The sequence below is a fragment of the Pholis gunnellus genome (assembly GCF_910591455.1).
Source record: "Pholis gunnellus genome assembly, chromosome: 3".
Taxonomy (NCBI): Eukaryota; Metazoa; Chordata; class Actinopteri; order Perciformes; family Pholidae; genus Pholis; species Pholis gunnellus.
Window position 1 is genome coordinate 16,700,418 of NC_136529.1, and position 22,062 is coordinate 16,722,479.

At 43.3% G+C, this 22,062-nt stretch overlaps 1 protein-coding gene across 1 annotated transcript in view; it reads right to left on the reverse strand.

Moving 5' to 3' along the window:
* The window catches only part of LOC306693866 (low-density lipoprotein receptor-related protein 1-like), an 87,186-nt gene that overhangs the window by 27,629 nt on the left and 37,495 nt on the right, over positions 1 to 22,062 (reverse strand). The window contains exons 7-28 of the mRNA XM_079156524.1: positions 18,581 to 18,743; positions 16,906 to 17,128; positions 14,828 to 15,017; positions 14,441 to 14,584; positions 13,018 to 13,254; positions 12,372 to 12,552; positions 10,985 to 11,207; positions 10,187 to 10,376; positions 9,901 to 10,026; positions 8,836 to 8,976; positions 8,257 to 8,382; positions 8,047 to 8,163; positions 7,863 to 7,943; positions 6,688 to 6,855; positions 5,368 to 5,550; positions 5,079 to 5,276; positions 4,689 to 4,934; positions 3,581 to 3,778; positions 1,858 to 2,062; positions 1,510 to 1,674; positions 1,152 to 1,396; positions 815 to 946 (exon numbers count right to left, since the gene is read on the reverse strand). Coding sequence (XP_079012650.1) covers positions 815 to 946; positions 1,152 to 1,396; positions 1,510 to 1,674; positions 1,858 to 2,062; positions 3,581 to 3,778; positions 4,689 to 4,934; positions 5,079 to 5,276; positions 5,368 to 5,550; positions 6,688 to 6,855; positions 7,863 to 7,943; positions 8,047 to 8,163; positions 8,257 to 8,382; positions 8,836 to 8,976; positions 9,901 to 10,026; positions 10,187 to 10,376; positions 10,985 to 11,207; positions 12,372 to 12,552; positions 13,018 to 13,254; positions 14,441 to 14,584; positions 14,828 to 15,017; positions 16,906 to 17,128; positions 18,581 to 18,743 — 3,882 coding nt within the window. The remainder of the gene's footprint in view (positions 1 to 814; positions 947 to 1,151; positions 1,397 to 1,509; positions 1,675 to 1,857; positions 2,063 to 3,580; positions 3,779 to 4,688; positions 4,935 to 5,078; positions 5,277 to 5,367; positions 5,551 to 6,687; positions 6,856 to 7,862; positions 7,944 to 8,046; positions 8,164 to 8,256; positions 8,383 to 8,835; positions 8,977 to 9,900; positions 10,027 to 10,186; positions 10,377 to 10,984; positions 11,208 to 12,371; positions 12,553 to 13,017; positions 13,255 to 14,440; positions 14,585 to 14,827; positions 15,018 to 16,905; positions 17,129 to 18,580; positions 18,744 to 22,062) is intronic.

The following is a 22,062-nucleotide window of genomic DNA, read 5'->3' on the forward strand; positions in this document are numbered from 1 at the left end:
TTCGGCATTCAATGGGGGTAATCGGGAGTTAAATGCAGCTTCAAGACAAAAAGTCAAATGCATGAGTGGACGCAAATGCTTGGGTCGTTGGGATCGGTGGTTGCAGCGTGGATGGGTGCATCTGCGCATTATTCCTGCCACTCGAACAAACCGTTAATCCAATTGCATCTTTGACTCGAATGATTGTGTCTGGCTGGCTAACGCAATAGCACGGCCGTGACAGCGAGAGTAAATTCAATCAGTGCAGAGACGTTACAATTGCATTGGTCTCAACAGTCCTATCATCGTTCAACTGTGTGCAGCTTAAATGATAGACAGGGCGAGAGGGAAGCAGACAGAGAGAGGGGGAGAGTAATGACAGTGTCAGGGCTGTATCGGCCAGGCCAGACTAGGTGGTGGATTTGGAAGGTTGTGGCTGATGCCTGCATCACACAGAAAGGGGGCTCTCCATTCCATTACCCCTGAAGATAATAGAAAGTGCTACCCTGAATACTAAACTCACACACACTGAATAAACAGGCCCGCTCTCACTTTTCACAGACAAGACACTTCAATGCGCTCCAAAGCTGTCGAAGCAATAGTAACTCAAAGTGAAAAAAGTCTAGATTGTTTAATCCTCTCTCTCTTTCTCTCTCTCTCTCTCTCACACACACACACACACACGGAAATAAACAATTCTGTAAGGACTGGGACTACACTGTGGCATTCAACTTGCCAAGACAAGCAGAGAGGAAAATTGTCCGCCAGCTCAAAGGGGAATCAAAGAGTATGTTGACTACAGTGACTGCATTTCTGCACGTGTGCGCACGCCTACCATAACAAGTGCGTTTGTCAGGGCCCAGCTTCATGAGGTGAGGGCAGGCACACGAGAATGTCTGATTGTAGTTGATGAGACATAGATGAGAGCAGGGCTCCTTGCCATCTTTAGCCGCACATGGGTTAGGAGCTAGGGAGAAGAGAGTATGGAAAAGATTATTTACAATGTAGACTTGAACCATCTCATAAATCAGCATTTATACTATCGAGTTGTCGCTCTCATAATGAATATACTAGTGTTAAAAGGAATAACTAGTTGCTTCTGTAGCCCTAATTTCCAAACACTTTTAATATACGGCAGTATGTGTATGTTCACGTGTAACACTGTGTCTCACCCTGCGGCTGTCTGGATGGATGGTAGACCTGGAGGTCAAAAGGTTGTGTGTTGGTTCTTTGGACCACAGTGACGTTGCCTCCCGTCCACTTGTTTGCCTTTGCCAGCGTGTTGGTCCTCCAGTCCGTCCAGTAAACCTCTCCGCCATACATAGTGACGGCAAAGGGATGTGACAGATACTCGTGTCCCCTCAGAACCTCGATCAGCCCAGAGCCGTCGTACTTGGCTGAATAAATGGCATCAGACCTGCATACAGCACAACTTTTCCGTTAGTTTCTGGGTATGACTGAAGGACACCGAATGTGCATCAAATGAAGGTGTTTGTGTGAGCGTGTTCATGTCTGTGCCCTTTTTATGACCTGGCATCGATCCAGAAGATGCGTCGCTCTAGATAATCCACAGTGAGTCCATTTGGCCAGCCGCCGTTGCCGGTTTCCTTATGGATGGTCTTCCTGCCTTGCCCACTCATGGATGCAGCTTCAATCCTGGGCAAGCTGGCATCCCAGTCTGTCCAGAAGAGGATCCTGCAACGTCATTCCACAACATGCAGTTATCAAAAGATTATGCTGCAATAGGTTCAGGATGAGTGTGTGAAGCCAGCGCCACAATCACAAACATGTTTACCCTTTAAATACGCTTTTAAATGCCATCATCATTAATTGTAAATGTGTTTTGTTTGATGCCAGCAGGAGGTTCAGTAAGCATACCCATCCCGGGGATCTAGGGCGATAGCGCGAGGGTGCTCCACCTCCCCAGCCAGCAGCGTGGTCCTCATGGTGCCGTCCAACTTGGCCACTTCTATCTGATCCAGGTTGCTTTCCACCCAGTAAATGTTTCCTGCTATCCAGTCCACTGCCAAGCCCTCGGGAGTAGCCAGCCCATACTGGATTACCACATCGAAGCTGGTTAAAGCTACGAGGACAGACGAAAAGGATAAACGGTAAACATGTTTTGTTTTGTTTTGTGTGTCTTTTAAACGTTCTTACTTGACTTGAAGATATGTCATCGTATCCCTTTTTTACGAGGACTACAATGGAAATTCAAACAGTGTTGAGTTTTTAATCCTTGACAAGTTCAACTAAATGTCAGTACACTTTGATTGTTTGTGAAATCTATCTAACATAGTGGAAAAGAAAGAATTACCAGGCATCATCCATCTTTGTTTAAGATAACTCTAATCATATTTCAACTTGCTACTCAGTAAAATAAAGATTCCTTCGGGGCGCTTAAGTTTCTTAATGAATTCACACAGTATTTCAATATGTATGTATGAAAGCTTCGAAGGCTGGGATTTGCTGATGGCAACATTTCAGATTGCACTGTAACCCGAAGCACTGATCCGCTTTGCTTCAAGTATTTACAGACGATGTAAATGTAATCAAGCTATTAGGATTCAAAGCTAACATTGCATCACATCTGTGATTCCTTTAATGGAATTGTTAGCTATGTTTGGGAGAAATCACATGTCAGTGCGATACATGAAAACATAAATAAACACAGTAGTGGCTCAGCAGGGGTTGTGATTCAGAGAGAAAAAAAACTAAATATGTGGTGCCTTGCTGGGCTAAAGAGACACATTTTCCAGCCTCTTTCTATCCCTTTCATTTTCCACTGGGTCCCTAATCAAAGGGACAGGGCTAATTATTTGAGATGAGTCATTATCCTGTCTGAAGCAATGAAAACACACACTCACTGTATGTAGCCCATTAGCTTTGCAAAGGAAACGTGGCACATAACAACTACATGCACAGAAAAATACATGAATGCCACACGACTTAAGTGCAGACTTGTACACATGATTTGCTCATTTATTACTGCTGTGGTGGTGATAGGCCGTTGTTTGTTATGCACACTGGTCATGATTGACTGGTCTGGCCTTTATGAAACCACATCTGATTTTCTGCTCACAAGAAGCCACTGTAACAGCACCGACAGTGCATCTTATCGACACCAACATGCAAAAAACCTGAATAGTTTACCAGATATTCTTGCCTGCTGGGCCTTGTCAAAAACCACTAAATCACAACAAAGTAGTTATCATTGAAATTGATAAGTACAAATGGTTTACCTCAACAGAACTAGAATATATGTTCCCAGTGTGCAACACCATATTTAGAGATTACAACGTTATGACTCATAGGAGTCCAGTAACTGCTTCTGACATTCAATACTCCAAATGTGTATCTTCACTTTATCTGATGTTGTTAATTAAATTCAATGTTAATAACCACAACAAATGTGCACCGATGTAATCTCTATCCGCTGACAAAGACCACTTGATGTGGCTGAAAGCTCTGGAAGAAATCTATATGGTGGACCTTCCTTTTACATCAAAACGTAAAATATCTGTAAGTAGCATATATTTAATAGTAATTAATAGATGGTACAAAAAAGTATTTTAAGCATATTGAATGTGTTAATAATGCTCACCGCCGTTCTCGGACAGCTTCCCACGATAGATCTTGTCCTCCACCACATCGGTCCAATAAAGGGCGCTCTGGCTGAGATGGAAGTCCAGGGCAATGGTGTTCCTCAGGCCCGGTACCAACACACTGAACTCTCCTTTATTCAGATCAATGCGGCGGATCTCGTGGCGGTTTGAGAAAATGATAAAGGGCTTGAAAGGATCTGTGGGAGATGAACAAGATAGGTCAGTGAAGAACAAAGCAGATGGTAAAGGGTTAAAATCCTTGTTACTCAAAATACTGCAGAGCAGCTCTGCTTTACAGCGTGGAAAACATCGCAGCCATGTTACACTGCAGTGAATGACTTGTCCAATGACAGAGGGGCTGTGTTGAAAGTGGCTCTAATCCTGGGTAATTAAAACACTGAGTAAATAAGACAGGAGTTATCTGTACCTAACAGGCAGCCAGATGAATGACAGGGTGCTGGCGGCTAGCCTCTAAGACCTGGCAGTGAAGAGCACAATCATAAATTCATGTTGCCTCATTGGCGAGTTGCTGCAGGGAGAGAACTATATTCTATATGTGGATAATAAAATTCCAAGTTGATTTGCTGTGACCGAGCAGTTTCCATTTTTTTTTACATCTTGTCCCCTCTCTGACTTAAACAAAACGCTTATCTGTTCTTCACTTTATTCTTTAATCGTTCAGATTCTGTCTTTTCATAAAATAATAACAATGACAGCTAGAAACCAATGCCCATGTCTTTTTTTTTTTACGTTTTCTTAGTCATTTACACACGTGAACAGTATTTAAGCTCTTCCTCTTTTCTGTCTCCAGTGCTTCGTCTATTGTCCAAAGGAGTATCACATTTTGGCATACTGAGTCTCCTCTAACCACAGTTTCCTGCTTGGGCGGCCTCTCCTTCGGTTGATCCCAAACTCACACCACATTTCTGGATTCTGCAGCCTTGAACCCGGACAAAGCCCAGAACCCAGTCACTTCTCTAGCGTCCTCCCTAACTGTACAGCTACAATCAATCAAATGTTTAAATTCTTCACTGATGTCTCTCGCCTTCCCCTGATCCTTCCCGCCCACCATCTCCCCCTCTTGTACTGTTCCCCTCGGGCCCTTACCCGTGCTCTTGCAGTTCTCCATGTCAGGCTCCAGTTCCCAGCCCTCGTAACAAGAACACTTCACACTGAACTTGTCCTGTTCGCAGCGTTGACTGCACTTAAGGTGTTTGGCACAGAAGCTCTGGATTTGACAGGTCTTGTTGTCGAGCCCTAACTCCATACCCAGTGGGCACGAACAGATTATCCCCTCGCCAGGGGCCACTGTGCAGTTATGGCTGCAGTCGCCATTGTCCAGTGAACACAGGTCTGTAAAACAGAGAACATCAGATCAGGACTGACACAAGCCTACGTGATAGCTACACAGAACTGTTATTTTAAGATGCAGACTTTTACTTGCTGTTATAGCGTTCCCTGTACTGAAACGCAGCCTGGGACACTGTTGTTTCTTACCGCAGAGTTTCTCATCAGAGCCATCTGGGCAGTCATCCGTGCCATCGCAAAGTTTCTCTGCAGGCAGGCAGATGGTGGAGTCGTTGGCACACACATGGTGAGAGAGCTTACACACCAGCGCCTCACAGTTGTCCTCGTCGGAGTTGTCCTCACAGTCGCTGTCTCCGTCGCACACCCAGGCTTTGCTGATACAGCGTGCTGAGGACAGAAGGCGGGGGTTACCTTCAAAATAACTACTTAAACTGACTTCACGTACATCTCGTTCATTTGAAGTATGGTATCCCCTCACCAGAGTCCCTGCAGCCAAACTTGACAGCTGGGTCGCACATGTGTGTGACGCCCTCGCAGTTCTTCTCGTCGCTCAGGTCCATGCAGTCGGTGTCTCCGTCGCAGCGCCAACGCAGGGGGATGCACAGGCCGTCCATACGACACTGGAACTCATCTGTATGACAACCTCCAGGGGGACGCGTGGCTGCGGAGAGAAAGATGTCATTAAGACTCTAAAGTTGTCTTCAATCCTTGCCTGGATTAATTACATCACGACACACAGTCTTGAGCAGAGACAATGGGCAGCATCAAAAGACTGTGAATACAAAAGCTAATGAGCTGTTTGTTGGAACTCTGGATGGTAACAAGTCTTAGCAACGGGAAAGGACTGACCAGATTCAAGTATGCATACAGAGGGCCATTGCTTTAGTCATAAACACCAGCTGCCAATGAATCATTTGTGTTATTGTTTCAACGTTGCTCTTAACAGCACGAGCATAATACTGAATAGATCATTATAAGTAGGTATATCTTCACAGTTATTATATCACTCACTAAACGACTAGGGAGATTCATTATGTGCCAGTGTGACTAATAGGGACCAGGGACCTGTTACATCTACTGACTACAATGTAAATACTAGGCTATGATTTCAGTGCCTAGTGCAGTCCAGGGAATAAATGACAAAACAGTCTGGCGATGCAACCATCCATCCATGATAATAACGACCACCCGTCTCAGCAGTGTTCCTTGAATACTGTTTAAAAAAAAGGACCAGCGGCTATTTGTTTGTGAATGGTGAATGCATTAACATGCATTATTAGCGGCTGGTATCAACTGCGGTCAGTCCCATCAGCTGCAGCAACTCATATTTATGATCACGTAATCTTGCCACAAATAATTACTGAGATGTGGTTTTATGCACAAATAAACCATACCAGGGTACTGTGTTTATAGATTTTATACTGAACACATAAGTTCAGTTGTCTTAATTACAGGGTATAGAATCGTCCTGCAGGTGTGCTTTATGAACAAGGACAGAAAGTCAACACCGAGGCAAAACCAGCACTCTTTGAAAGCAGCTGTGGACTAAAAACTAGTGAAAAGTTATTATTATTATTTAGGCATAATTTTGTTCTTCACATTTCTTGACATATTTGAAAACGACCAAGAATTAGCGCTGTATTTTTTTATATGAAGTTTCTTGGCAAATGGAAAAGCATTGTTGCAAGCATGGTGGTTTAATTTAAAAAAAAAAGAAAATGACTATAAATCCTTATTTCCTAGATGTTACTACTGTTTCCTAACTGTTCCACCTGATCGGCAATGTTGGAACACTGACCCTGATTGGTGCAGTTTGCGTGTGTCTCGTCGCTGTAGTCCCCACAGTCGTTATCTCCATCACAGGTCCAGTAATCTGGGATGCAGCGGCCGCTGTTACACTTGAACTGAGCGCTGGAGCAGGAGTGACTACAGCCTGCCTCGTCGCTGTTGTCCCCGCAGTCGTTATCTGAAAAACAAACACAATCAAACAACACCCACTCTCTCACATTATGAGGCACCCACTGCCTCAAGGGGAACAAATGTAAATATAAATATGCAGAAAGTAATTGCTTTTCTTTCTTTTTTTTTTCACAATTAACACAGTGACAGAGAAAACAATGAAATACAAATGAAATAGAGTATGAGAGATGAAAGTAAATAATGACAGAAACTGCATAGATCAGACCATGCACCATGAGGGAATGTACCGAGCACTGATACATTGAGCCTGGCAGCAGAGCATCATAACTTAAGCACTTTTATGCCCATACTAATGTAAAAGGGCAACCTGATGTAAAACCTTTAGTGCATTTCACAGCATTTAATTTCATAGTAATCAGGGAAACGTACTCTGTGGTTTAACTACTTTTTATCATTCAGCCTGACATTCTATTAAATCTTTACCAAATTATATTGTATTACAATAAATTATTTGACTAGACTTTTCGCTTGACTGAATAATGCATTACGATATATCAAATCTAATTCAGCTTCGAACCTATGTGCAGAAGACTACAGTAAATAAAAGGAGAGCGGTATTGGCACGTGTGGCCACGTTCAATGCCGAAAAGCAGCCCTAACTGTTTCTGAACCGAGTCCTAGAACTAGGCTAGCGTCATGGCTGTTGTGGTGCATGTTGATCTATGCACTAACCGGTCAGGTTTGGACAATTCAACTCATCAGAGCCGTCCCCACAATCCTTTTCTGAAAGACAGAACCAACGGAAGACAGCAGAGTGGGCGAACAGCACAACACGGTACAACAAAAACCAACAACACAGAACAACAAAAGACAGCAGAAACAGTAAAGCTAAAAACACACAAAACGTACAAGGTGACAAAAAGAAGCGTGTGTGCCAATATGGGGGTGGTGGTAAAACATGCACAGCAAACCTGTGACAAAGGAAAGCAAGTGGTCGCCACTGTAAACGGGCATACAGGAGAAGAGGAGAAGAGGTACAGAACAGACACTAACCATTATCACAGCGCCAGTTTATGTTGATGCAGCGTCCGTTGTTGCAGGTAAACTGGGTGAGGGGGAAACATGTGGGGTAGGCTGTGGACAAAACTACAATTTAGACATTAAACGTTAAAACAACCTCCAATAACAGCAATAAATCACCCCTCAGCTATAGACCAAACCACTGAAGTTGACCAACCACAGGATGCAGGTTCATCTGACCGATCGCCGCAGTCATCATCCAGGTCACATGTCCAAGAAATAGGGATGCAGCGCCCACTGGCACACGAGTATTGATTAGGCGGACAGGTACGAGCTAAAAGACAAGACAGCGGAGCTCACGTCACATCGTGAACGACTGAAAAGGACCCGTCAGATATTGGCAGGGTGAATAAGCTGGTTTGTGTACCTGAGCAAGTGGTGTTGGATTCGTCCTCATCGTTCCCGCAGTCATTGTCCCCGTCACACAGCCAACGCAGAGGGATGCAGCGGTTGTTCTTGCACTTAAATCGGTCTGTAGGGCAGGTGTGCTGGTCTGGAGAGAGGAAAGGACGCGTTAAGAAGGCAAGAAGAAGGAAACAGAGAAAATGTGTAGACTGGAGAGATGACAGTTGCAAATGAGTGAAAAAGAGAGCAAACATTCTAGCTGTTTTGGACGGGTGTTTGATTTGTCTGGGACGGGAACAACCGTTGGTTTCCAAACACAGACAGACGGACGGACAAGCAGAGAGAGAGCTTTTCCAGATCCAGGGATATTGCTACACACACACATTCGCACATATAAACAGATACTCACTAGATTCTGCTCTCTCATTTCATTCTGGCATCACCAGACTGTCAAATTCAGACTGTCTGAGGTCATCTGACTCAGTACAGGCGGGGTAGCTGTTTAGAAACCATGTTAGATTACGTGTGTGTGTGCATGTGTGTGTGTGTGTGTGTGTGTGTGTGTGTGTGTGTGTGTGTGTGTGTGTGTGCAGTAACTCACGGCACAGATCAGGAGCTTCGTCGCTGTTGTCCAGACAGTCGTTGTCTCCGTCACACTTCCAGCGCTCCTGGATGCAGCGGTTGTTTTTACAAGCAAACTCCCCAGGCTGGCATTGAGGAGGGGGTACGTAAGACGGGTTGGCTGTGGAAGGAGAAGTAGAGGAAAGGAGGAATAAAAGGAATGTGAAATACGACTGCATGAAGAAAAACACAGTTTTGAATGACCAAAAATGGAGGGTTCATGGAAACGAGCAATTAAAAGAAAAGTGAAAATCCATAAGTGAAAATCCACCTCACCTACTGCAGACTGAAGCTGAGCAGACTAGCAAATGCATAACAAAAAAAAGACATGCCGTGTATGGGGTGGACAAAACAACAAGATAATAAATGAGATTTTAGATATTAGTGTCTTATACTTAGCATATCAGTGTGCAGTTGGCATCTAATAAAAGGGCTATTTATTTTGTGCTTGTGTGTTAAGTTGTGATGCAAAAATACAATTTTTAGAAGATTATATAGTTCTGAATGAAGTGTTTGAAGATAAAAGATGTTTTGTATTTTGTGTATCTGGTTTTGTTTTTGTGTGTAAAGAGGGCCCTAGCTTAGAGATTGTGTTTCAGCATTTGCAAAAATCTGTAATACAGTGTGCAGATTTTTTTGTTTGATTTTCAATGAGACTGGGTCATAGCTATGGCTTTTGTGGTGTTGTATTGGAATAGATTGGATTTTATTGATTTTTTTTAGCAACTTGAGGGTGGGCAAAATATTAGGAACACCTTGATTATTTTAGGCTTCATTAAGAGTTTGTATTGGGCTGCGTTACATTATGCAGGTGCTTCTGTTGTTACCACCCCCCCCCCCGTATGTCTACATTTGTTCAAATATTTTTGTCTAGCAGTTCCAACAAAACAGACAGAGTCAGAGTCACACAGCTTGACTCATCTTGTCCAACATACTGGAAATAAAACTTTGTACGTGTAGCAGAACATAATTAGAGCCATGAGAAATACCCTTCAGTCTCACACCACCTCAGTAGAACATACAAAGCATTCATGTTTGAATTTACCTTTGCAGCTGGTGTTGTCAGCTGGGTCTAGTATTTGGTCTTCTGCACAGGCACACTGCCTGCCTTCTGGTATAGCCAGACACAGACTGCTGCAGCCGCCATTGTACACACGACACGCATTAGAGCCTGCGAATGAACAAACATAATTATGCAGATACATAAGGTTAATGCAAAACACAAATTAGCACAAATTATGCCTCAATAATATTCACACTGGACAATGATAGTTTCTTGATTAACATGGATTGATGGATGAATTATCAATTTGTAATGCATTTCCAGTCACCTTGCTGCTGCTGAGCATCGTACATGCGGATTTCAAAGATGGGCGGTCTCTCGTTGCGCAGCAGGGTGGCGGTGCCAGTGGTGGTGTCCAACTTGTAAATGCTTCCACTACGATACTCGTTCCAGAACAAGAAGTGTTTATAGTGGCACAGACCAAAGGCGTGGTTCAGTTCCTGACCTTCATACACCGTCTGATGATGTAAGAGAAGCAACATGATGGTAAAGTATACTTTTTAAAAAGCAGACTACAGCACTGTGTGCTCCAGAACAGCTGCACCAAAACATGTTTGTGTTAATTTGATGGAACTTCTTTGTTTTTTACCGGTTATCATTTGAGTTAATTATGCTGCAAATCTAAAAAATAATAAGCATCAAAGCAATGGTGGTGCTATAAAGCAGAACATAAATCTACAGTATGTGGCCCTTAAATAACCTTTTCTGTGGTATTCAGAGTATGCAAATACATATTTAAATTTCATGAATTTTATGTCAACCATAACATTAAAAATCTTTAATGCTTAAAAAAACACCACCAAGCCAACACACAGGCCAGTGAAAACAAAATATCATCAATACAGCCACAAGGAGTGACCAGTATTATAAGGGCTCAAGCCCGCAGACTATGAATTGCATTGTGATGGACCACCCACAGTCCTCCATTGCTGTAAAACTCATTCCTTTGTACTGTAGCTCGCTCACAGCTCGTTATGTCAGAATAATCCTCCGCCTTGATTCCTGTGAACTACGCTGCCCCTAGCCTGCAGTAAAATAATCCTGATGATGGTGAGCGAGTGCTGACCTTGCGCTCGGTGCTGTTGAGGTAAACCATCTCAATCCGGTCGTAGTAGGCGTCCACCCAGTAGAGGATGCCCTGAGGGATGTCCAGGCTGAGACCGTTGGGCCACAGCACAGTTTTGCTGGTCAGGAACACGTTTCTGTTGGAGCCGTCCATCCAAGCCCGCTCAATTTTCCCTCGCTTGCTCTCCTTAGGGTCCTCCTCCCAGTCTGTCCAGTACATCCACCTGAGGAGGCAACAAGAGAACTGTCATGGGTACAAGCACTGAATGAAATGTGATAGTAAGGCAGAAAAGGGATAATTTGCTGGGGCATCTTGAAGAATCTCTAGGCATTAACAGAGGCAATGACATTTCATCTAGCAGCCCTAAAGCACGGAGCATCCAGTGAGGCGGCTCCACCGCGTTTCTACGGAGATCTGCCCACAGGCAAACAAATGTTTGCCACCAGGTACTTTAGCACCTGTCAATTTCCCTCACTGCTCCAGGCTCATCCTGTGAGTACTGGCTGTCTACAACACTGTGCCCCCCCCCCGCCCCAGGAATATGACTGACATTAGCATTAACATTTCATAGTTCGTTTTCCATCTGTCTGCTTCTCTTCCTTTTCTTGAATTTATCCCTCTCCTCCCTCTACTCGCTGAGCCTGATTGATTACAGGCATTAGTGGAGGCGAGTGCCTTTCCCCTGGGAAGTGTGTGGACACACATCACACCCTGCCGCTTTGCAATCCCAAAAGTGTGTGCGTGTTTATGAGCGTGTGCTTCTCACAGCCCAGGAGGTCATTATCAATAGGACACACTCATACACGGCAAGATTAAGCACCATTTGAAACAGTACGAGACAGATATGGGTGTCTGTTAATAAGCTTGGGGAGGAAATCTACCATGTAATGCACAAAAGGCTCCATCTGTTTCAATAAATAGCGCGTGATAAGTGAAATCAGAAGGGACGTTACATTTCAGGGTGGTAATGGTCAACCACGCAGATGTGATGAAAAATATAAAACTCTGGAAATTGTGAAGAGACACAGAGAAGAGAAAAAAAAAGGGATGCAAGTGGTGTATTGTAAAAATCAATAAACAGCTCATACACAAGCGATAAGGGAAACTGTGACAGAAAGAGAGTGGAGAGACTATGCTGAGAGGTGAGTGACCAAGCACTTGAGTCATCTGAAATGACCACCAATCATCACCCTTCACCCTATGTTGCCCGAACCACAGATAAGCACAGACAGACATGCATGCATCACACATACTGCCACCTCAAAGTCGACATTATTATAACTGCTGCCATCACCTCTCACCTCTTCGCCTTGCTCAATGACCTGTATTGTTTTTCTTTGGAACAAAAACATCCACCTCCATCCCTCCCCCGATCTCTTTGTCTTACCCGTGCAGAGGATCCACTACAATGGCTCGAGGGTGAGTCATCTTTCCCTCGATGAGGGTTTTGCGTGTCTGTGAAGCCTTTTCCAGCCGAGCCACACTGATGGTTTTCTTAGGCCCGTCATCTGTCCAGTACAAGTTGTCAGCCATCCAGTCCACAGCTATGCCCTCCACTGTGTGGATTCCTGAGAAAAACACAGACTGTTGGTGCCTATTGCTGCTGCAATAAAAAACACTACTGACTGCATATTCTTTGAAGAAGTGTAAACCGGGATTTGCGTTTTTTATATCTTTTTTATTTCAGCCTTGATTTGTTACAGGATTGCTGCCTGCTGATTCATACAGCTCATTGAGAAAAAAAAGACTTTTAAATGTTTGCCAACTCAAATTTGTGGAAACACTTCAAAAGTAGTCCATTTGTACTCAATGGGATAACCTTGTTGTTTATCACCTCTTGTAAACCTGTATATAATCTCATGCATGCATTTTTGCTCAAGAGAAAATGTTTGCCCAATGTATTTACAGCCCAAACTTGGGCAAAATCCTTATAACTTGAATGCAAGTATGCATGTGTAACCTGGGAAAGAAATCACTTAGGAATGGAATTTCATTTTCACAATCCTTTGTCAAATTAGTTGTCATTACCCTACCTTCCTTCACAATGGTATCTCTCTCTGTTCCATCAATCTTCTGTCGCCCGATGATGTAGCTGGTGGCGTCGGCAAAGTAAATGAACTCGCTCTCAGAGTGAAAGTCCAGAGCTCTCGGGTTCATCAGATTCTCTATGGGGATCATGTATTCATCCGGTACTTTGACGTTCATGTCCATGCCCCTGATGACTCCTGGGCGACCTTTACCATAGACCAGGAAGAGCTCGTGCTCGGGTTCTGCAGCAACACAGGAAAACAAAAGTCTGTGGCTTAGTGCTGAATTTATATATACACAATTCAACAGAGGCAGTTAACACTACACTTATTTTACTTATATCATGTTCTTTCACAATTTCTGTTGACATTTTAAATTTGCGCTGACTCATGACTGTTTGTTTCCCCAAATAATGTGTACTGATTTAAACACGTAAATAAGGTGCAAGATCGGCAAAAGCCCAAAGTGTAAACTAAGTTATCTTAACTGAGAGGATGAGGATGAGGATGAGGATGAGGATGAGGAGGATCGTCTTTACTTATATTCATTATGTCATTTTCAAGAACAGTCTATTGTTAGGAGGCAGATCAATATAATGCTATTATTGGTTAATAGAATATCAAAACCCTTCTCTCAACAAGCTGAATCAGGCTGAAAGCTTTATGGGGAGGTTAGCAGAGAGCTGGAGAGTCAGACTAAGTTATGTGTTGCTCAGCTACTTTGTTCAGCCCTTCCCCGGTCTATTGCCCAGGGGAGAACCACATCCCTGGTCCAACCTTGGCTGCCCTTGGCTTTAGGTCTATAAAGCTGAATCACTGTGGCTCCTTACTTAATACTTACACTTCTGCTGGCTGCACGCACACAGTTGTAATGAATCTACAGTGCGCTACAGTGCAGTGGTTACCAAACGTTCTTTTGTCAGATGTACCTCCACAGCATGATGGGCTCATTGACACAACCAGCCATGTCACAAATGCACCCAACTTTTAAACTGATATTTAATACTTAAAATGATACAAAGGAAGATATTGTAACAATAATGTTTTCATACATCTGAACTGTCAATGTTGAGGTCGGTTTGGTCTATTTTAATGATGTATCCATTAAGCTGCCTCCAGCTAACAATTTCAACTGTCTAGTCATTGCGTTTAGATAACTATTCCTACTATGTTTTTTAATTCATAGTTCGTCATCAGTTTCAACCCTGTATTTAAAATAGTACTTTTAGCTCTGTTAGCTAAGCTGATGGTTCAGAGCTTTCTTCCTTGCTTGCTTGCTGAGTCATGACTGTTTATTTTTCTCAAAATATAGGATTGCTTACTAGTTTCAGTTGTGCTACAGCCTACTCAATATTCACATATTTAAATAAAATTGTATTTACGGCCGCTGAAGCGTAATTGTTTTCGTAACACTTATAGTCCTACTCACTTTTGCAGGACTTGCCATCACTGCCCAAGCTGAATCCGGAGCGACAGCGGCAGGTTCGGGTCTTGTGGCCGTTCCCCAGCAGACAGATGTCTGAGCAGCCTCCAGCCTTCCCAAACTGGTCCACCTCACATGCATGGCTACGTACTGGACACCAAGAAGGTGGAAAATAAAGTCACAAAACTAAAAGCATCAATACAGTATTCAGATGATATCAGATTATATAAAAGCATGTGTGTGTGCGTGTGTGTGTGTGTGTGTGTGTGTGTGTGTGTGTGTGTGTGTGTGTGTGTGTGTGTGTGTGTGTGTGTGTGTGTGTGTGTGTGTGTGTGTGTGTGTGTGTGTGTGTGTGTGTGTGTGTGTGTGTGTGTGTGTGTGCGTGTGGTCTACCTGGAGGCTGGCGTCTCTGGTGGTAAACGTGCAGCGCTCCTCCCTTGTCCACCCTGGTCACTACTTGGTAGTCTGTGCTGTTGAAGCGGTTGACCCTGATCACACTGGTTTTAGGCTGCATGTTGGCGTTGTCTGAGTTGGTGGCATACAGGTAGTTTTCAAAGACAGTCAGCCCGTACAGGTGCTCAATCTTGAAGAGAAATAAATGGAAAGTGGGGAGATGATAGAAGTGATGAGGGAAAGAGTGAAGGAGAGGAAGATGGTATTAATTCCAACGTACAATCCCCGTTGAGTGCTCAAATTAATTATTAACTATACATGTAGTCTAGCTAAGAAGTTAAGCTAAGTTTTTCCATAAAATACTGACAGTTACAGTCACTGGTTTGCTGTGCCTCATGACAATAAGATAAATAAGTGCTTCTACAGAAATACTGTACCAGTGCTATATTTATTGAGCTTGTAAAGAGCTTTAAAGGCTCTGATGAAGGCTGTGTAAGCAAAAACACATTAGTTTTGCGTTTAAATTTTTTCATTGATTTATTCACCCTGCCTCACCTTAATACAGTATCTTGTCTTTATGCAAGCAGTAATACATGATTATGTGTCCTCATATATGAAAATAATTGACCATGATTCAGTGTGGCGGGGCATTTTATTTCATGAAGTCCATTATTTTCTATATCTGAAAACCTCAGAGTCCATTACCGCGCTTCTACCATGGCTCTGTTCCAAATATCCTCCATGTTTCGGAGATTCTCTTTAGTCATTTTTCTCCATGGTTAGTTTTAGTGAGTGAGTAATTGGTAATGTAGCATAAAGTAGAGTTGATGTTTAAATTGTTACTTTTAGTTTAACAAACCATGTGCATGTAGAGTGGTGGTTAAACAGTTCACCCTCTTTTTGAAATGTCCTGATACACAATTCTAACAGCCACCTGCCTTTGGTTCAGAAACTAGTATTTTCTGTGGTACAAAGTGGTATTATGAAATGATGTGAAATGAAGTGTTTAGCAGCAGCAGTGACTGAGAAGAACCAGCAAAACTTCAACTGCTCAAAATAGTTAGAACTCATGGACAAATTAGCTTTTATCTGACAAAATCAGGAAGGAAAGCAAGGCAAACACTTTCAGATCTGGACACACATTCAGGCCAGTGACTCAGTGCCACAAGAGGCTGTTTCAGCAGCAGCAGCATAAAACCTGAGATGGCATTGTGGTGCATCTCAGGCCACATAGAGACTCAGTCAGAAAGATAAAAAGGGTTATTGTCATAGGCTCAAGGGCAATGCCCACTGAGGTTATACAGTGAATAGATGCCTATTAGCATCAGACTGTAAGGAAACATGACTGTGCACTATGTCACCTTTACTCACAGATCCAGCCAAGAAAAACATCAACATCAGAACTGAATTTTTCCAAATCTAATGCATATAAAGGGTCTCTATAAGCAAGCATGGACATTTTTTCTGCAATTTAATAACTGTTTTTTAAACAAAAGAGTTTCCTGTGCAGCTTTACGAGAGCATGTCAGGCCTTCATAAACACACACGCACAGCCCAAACTCAGCACCATCAATAACACACGTTTACCCTTTACCTGGAGGATGTGAATGTACTTCGGCCCTATCACAGGTGCTCACACGCACAAAGCAAGACATGCTAGTGTGTGTGTGTGTGTGCACCTGTGTGTGTGCCCTTAGGTTCAGTGAGTAAATGAAAGCCATTACTTCTCCACAGATCACAGTAAAAGCCATGGTTACAGGTTTAAGAGCCACTGTGCTTCAACAGCCCTGCAACATCAACAACAGCCTCAGCATCAGACACTATTAATCAGCGGCTTTAATGAAAAGGCAAATGTCCGCGGTCTTATCTGTGCATATAACTCACTGAGCAAGAACACATTACAGGAGTACACAGGAGAAACATAAGGTGTATTACAGATATATAGGGAACTATAAAGCACTCTGGGGTTTTTAGAGCATTATGAATGGCATACACAAAGACAGCTAATTTAAGGGAGATTATCTTCCGGCTAATTGATAATAATGGGAGTGGGGTGCATCCTGTGCAGCTGTTCTCACCAGCAGGCCTTGGATGATGGTGTGCCGGTTCTTGCCCTCATAGTCCACCACCTCAATGTAGTCCAGGTAGGCATCGGCCCAGTACACCAGCCTGCTGACGAGATCCAGCGTGATGCCGTGGGGGAACACGATCTTACTGTCCACAAGCTTGGTTCGGTTCTGGCCATCCATGTCGCAGCGCTCCACCTTAGGGATTTGACCGTAGTCTGTGAAGAATACCTTCCTGTGTAAACAAAGGATCAGACCTGATTGAGGACAGACGGATGAATAGACCAATTGAGTCGGAAAATAGTATTTTCCGCCCATCTGGCTTTGTTATAATTGATTGATCGCCCTTATTTCCATCACAGGGAGACAATACTAATCTAGATTCAGTAGGGTAAAAGAAGCAGGCGACATCCCTGCTAGCAAACAGCAAGCTACATTCATTGTTTAAGTCATTTTTCAAGTAATAATGCTGAATATTTGCAAAATATATTTGGACCGCTGGTTGGACAAAACAAAGATGTCTAAAGTCCTCAACTTGTATTCAGCAAGTCTCCTATACCACAAGAGCTAACATTTGGAGTTTATTTTGAAATAGCTGTAATTTTAAAGACCAGCTATATTCTGAAGGAACACATTTACACTGTAAATCTGATTTAGAACCAAACACAAATAGTGTGTCAGAGCATAATCATTATTTAAGTGTTTCACAGCTGCCAAAGCAAAAATAGTGACTTATTTAAAGCTTCAAATAACAAATCACGCTCACAGTCCCTGAAAAGGTGCTGGCAAGCAACATCTCTTTTTCTAAAATATGTGCTAAATGAGCTGGAAAACACATTTCCCTGTCAGATTCCCTGTCGAAACTAAGCCTCACAAAATCCTGTCATAGTGGGGTGATAGTAAAATAATCAGTAACTTTTCTGAGGTTCATTACAGTAAACAGTCACTGTCGGATATATTGAAAGATTCGTGGTAACTAATTTAACAGCACCACAAAGGATGAATTTTGATGTTATATTGTTGTTAGTGGTGTTTTTCTCCTCCTCTAATGACACTGCAGACCACAACAACAACAAAAAAGCAGCTACAGTGAATCTACCTGACCTTGTTACTGGAAAAAACAATTACGGACAAGGAAATTGCGTGGAAGCTGCAAGCACACACACACACACACACACATTCCTGCTGTTAATTCTTTCCAACACACACAAGCTCTCAGCCACTCACACAAGCATGCACCACAGATACACACACACACACACACACACACACACACACACACACACACACACACACACACACACACACACACACACACACACACACACACACACACACACACACACACACACACACACACACACACACACACACACACACACACACACACTTTCAGGAATTCAGTTGGAAAGTCTGGTCATAAACAAAATAGCTGTAACAAAAAAACATGCGTTTACATTCAAAACCTATACAGTCAGCGTACCACAGTGCAAACAGAACATCTGCACTCAATTACTCCAACATCCAAACTTCCATTGAGCCTTTTCCCTCCATTTCACCTCACGGTTTAAAGTTGGGTAACAACGGCAGATGACAGAAGTCTGACTCCAGTTGTTCTCATGGGATTAAAATGAATTTGCATGCAGTGTGTTTATGCATTACACAGAAAGTAAGGTATCAAACTGACCCCATGGTGGGGTCTAGGGCAATGCCTTTGGGGTTATACAGCTCCTGGTCCAGGAGGGTGACACATGTTTGCCCATCCTTGTCACACACGAAGATCCTGTCGTCCACGTTATCCACAAAGTAGAAGTTTCCGGTGAGCCAGTCGATGGCCATCTGCTCCACATCTGGACAGAGAAAGGGTGGAGGGGGTAAGAAGGGGCACAGACACAGGAGGGGCAGGGGGAGGCCAACACAGTGTTTTCAGTAACTGAATTGATTGATTTTGACGCATAAAGAGCTTGAGCATGTGCTGTTGTCGTACATACTTGTAACAGATGGGTAAGAGGTTTGACTCATAGTCATGTGATGAAGTAAATTAGTCAGCAATACTGTGTGTTCAACAGCTCTCTCTCTCTATCTCTCTCTCTCTCACACACACACACACACACACACACAGTCCAGATTTTCAGGTTTGGACTCCAGGTTTCCAGTCACTCAGACAGACAGAATATGAGACAGGCTGTTTGTTGCTTTGAGGAGTGAGATGTTGCTGTAGCTGTAGCTAAGCGACAGTGGGCGTGTGGTTTCCGCTGCGTTTATTTTCCTGAGGCTCAGATCACGGGGAAGACCGGTGCCCCACCCGACGATGAAAATCAAACACCTCGACGCGTGCACATGGCAGCACACACTTTATGGAAGTTTTACAGGGAAAAACACTGGAATACCCCCTGCTCTATACAAACTGTCCTGAATGTGGTGCAGGACCACACAGCGAGGGTCTGTGAGAGCAGAACATTTAAAAAAAAAAAAAAGAAAAGAATAACATGAGACACTAATATACCCCTCTCCCTGGTTCCCTCTTTCCCTCCTCTTCCTTCCTCTCCTCAAATAGCAGCTCAGCCACACTGAGGCCGAGCCAAGGATCAGAGACAGAAAGCTATTGTTAAAGCTAAAGGAAAGGAAATGTGAGGATATTTGCTGCAGTGAGTGATGGAAAGTACATTTACTGTACTGCGCTTGAACATACTTAATTCTACGCCACTATATTCTTGTACACCACCGTATTTCAAAGGAAGATATTGTACTTTTAATTCCACAATATTCATTTAACAGCTGCAGTTACTGGTTACTTTGTAAACAGAGCAAAGTCGCAGCCGGAAAACCAAAACAAAGAGCTGAAAGACGCTAAAAGCTGACGCTCCATAAAGCTGAGGAGAATTCAGAGTCAGAGACAATTATCTGATGGTTCGTCACTACAAGTGACCCCTTTCACACAGTAGTCCTGTGATCCACTGTTAATACAAAAATATTGAATATAGCCACTTTAAGTAGCATTTTGAAGAATATGAAGACTTTTACTTGCTGAGTATTTCCACATTGTGGTATTGCAACTTTTATGTAAGTAAACATCTGAATACCTCTTCCAGCACAGACTGTCGTACCCATAAATATTATTCTTCACACGGAATGAAAACTATATGTCTGCATGACTAGAGAGAGAGCGAGAGAGAGAGAGAAAGAGTTGGGAGGAGGGTTTCACAAACCACAAGACTCGTATTTTCACAGCTGCCACGAGCTCTGCTCTCCACAGAACTATCCACACACACCTACTGACACACATACACAAACACCTCGGATATAGGGCCAAAGTCGTGCTGCAGGAGTCCATGGACATGCAGCGCTCAGTGCTAAGGGTGGAGGTCTTATATGGGGGTATGTTTACCAGGGTGAGCAGGTCACTGTGATGATTTAGGGCAGACCAGAGGATCGGTTTCTCCAACCCGGAAAGAAAAGCTTGAGTGCGGGGAAATGACGAAGCAGATTCCTTGGCATGAGAGCATAATAAAAGTGTGCATAGTGAGAGCTTACCAGCTATGGACCAATAAATCTGACAGTAAGTCCAGAGGAACCCTCTGGATTTAGATAAACTGACACATTTTTCTGAAGAGCCGGGCTAGCAAAGGGAGCGAGATGGATCACTTTCAAATATTTTGGTTCAAGTAAAAGTGGAAAACGGATTAAAGAAAAAAATTGCAGATGGAGGGAGAGCAAAGGAAGAAAAAAGTGAGAAGAAAAGAAAGAAGACAGAAGAGAGAAGAATGAGGGAGAGAGATCTGATTTCCACTAAGGAAACTTGGCCATTGTGCTGCAGCATTTCTGAGGTTTATGGGAATCAGGGGCCATATTCCCAAAGGTACTCTTCATTTTTAACACAGAGTTCTCTGTTTAAATGCTTCCAGCTGCCCCACAACACTCTGATTCACTGATTAAGCAATGGGTAAACAAAGGGGGGGGGGGGGGGGGGGGGGGGGGTTACTGAAAGAACTGAAAAAATATCCGTCCCCTGCTTTCTGACACCACCCACTCTCCATGTTCCTCCACCTCTGCTTAACAGAAATGGCTCCAATGAAGACTTTTCAATCTCCTCCCATTCTCTCTCTCTCCTCCTTCTCCTCAATGCATCATCCCCCTATCCCTCCCCTTTGTCTGTTCCTCAGAGGTGGGAAAACAGACTGGATTCATTAACTGCAGCTCTGTCTGTCTCAAACTATGCTATAAAAAAACAACACAGCATAATTGAAAAAACACAACCGACCGCCTTCTTCATTTCTTTCCTACTCTCTCTAAACAACTTGTTTTCGACGTGTTTCCTCGTTCATTTCTCTGCTCCCTGTTGGTCTAAGAAAAACAACAGCCGAGGGAATGTCTAGATAATGTATTCAAAGTGCATAACTAGGCAGAGTTTCACTCCTATAACTGTATGTAGGAGGACAAGTGAGGGGCACACATCTTCACAGGCACCCACAGCGCTTACTACGCAGGGGATGAATAGTGTAGTTATATCAGTGGCATTACTTTTAAATGGTTTTGATACCTGAGAACTGTCACTTTTAAAACTGTGATTGAAACTTTAACACCACCCGCTCATACACCCCAACCCCCACTTCCCCTCGCCAACCTCCCGCAGTCCAAAACACTCCCTCAAGCATCTGGCAACGACGTCACACCAGAAACACACAGGCGAGGGGGAGAATCGAAAAACAACAAAAAAAAAGTGTGGTTCTGTTAAGATCCAGAGGCCATACAAGGCAAGAGGGGAAATGCAATTGGATAATTTGGGGACTGTGTGAACAGTGTAGGGTGACTGAAATGCATTTCATGGTTCAAGGTAAAAATCGCTTTATAATGTCAATGTGTGAGCGGACTGTAATGCAACCTAAGAACTGAGCCATTCACCTCTTTTAATGCCATGTATGCTGTATGTGTGTATGCATATAAGGAATGTCTTAATAAACTCAGTGACGATAAATAAATCAGACGGTGGACAGCATAGGGCCGATTCTGAGAAGAGACCTTCAAAAAGTGTTCTTGAGACCAAGCCAGTCCAGCCAAATGCTGACAGCAGTTCACTTAACGGCCACTGCGGACATTAATAACAAGGACAATTCCATATAGTACCTTTAATGTGTGAAAAAAAAGAGAGAGAGCGAGCGAGAGAGCGAG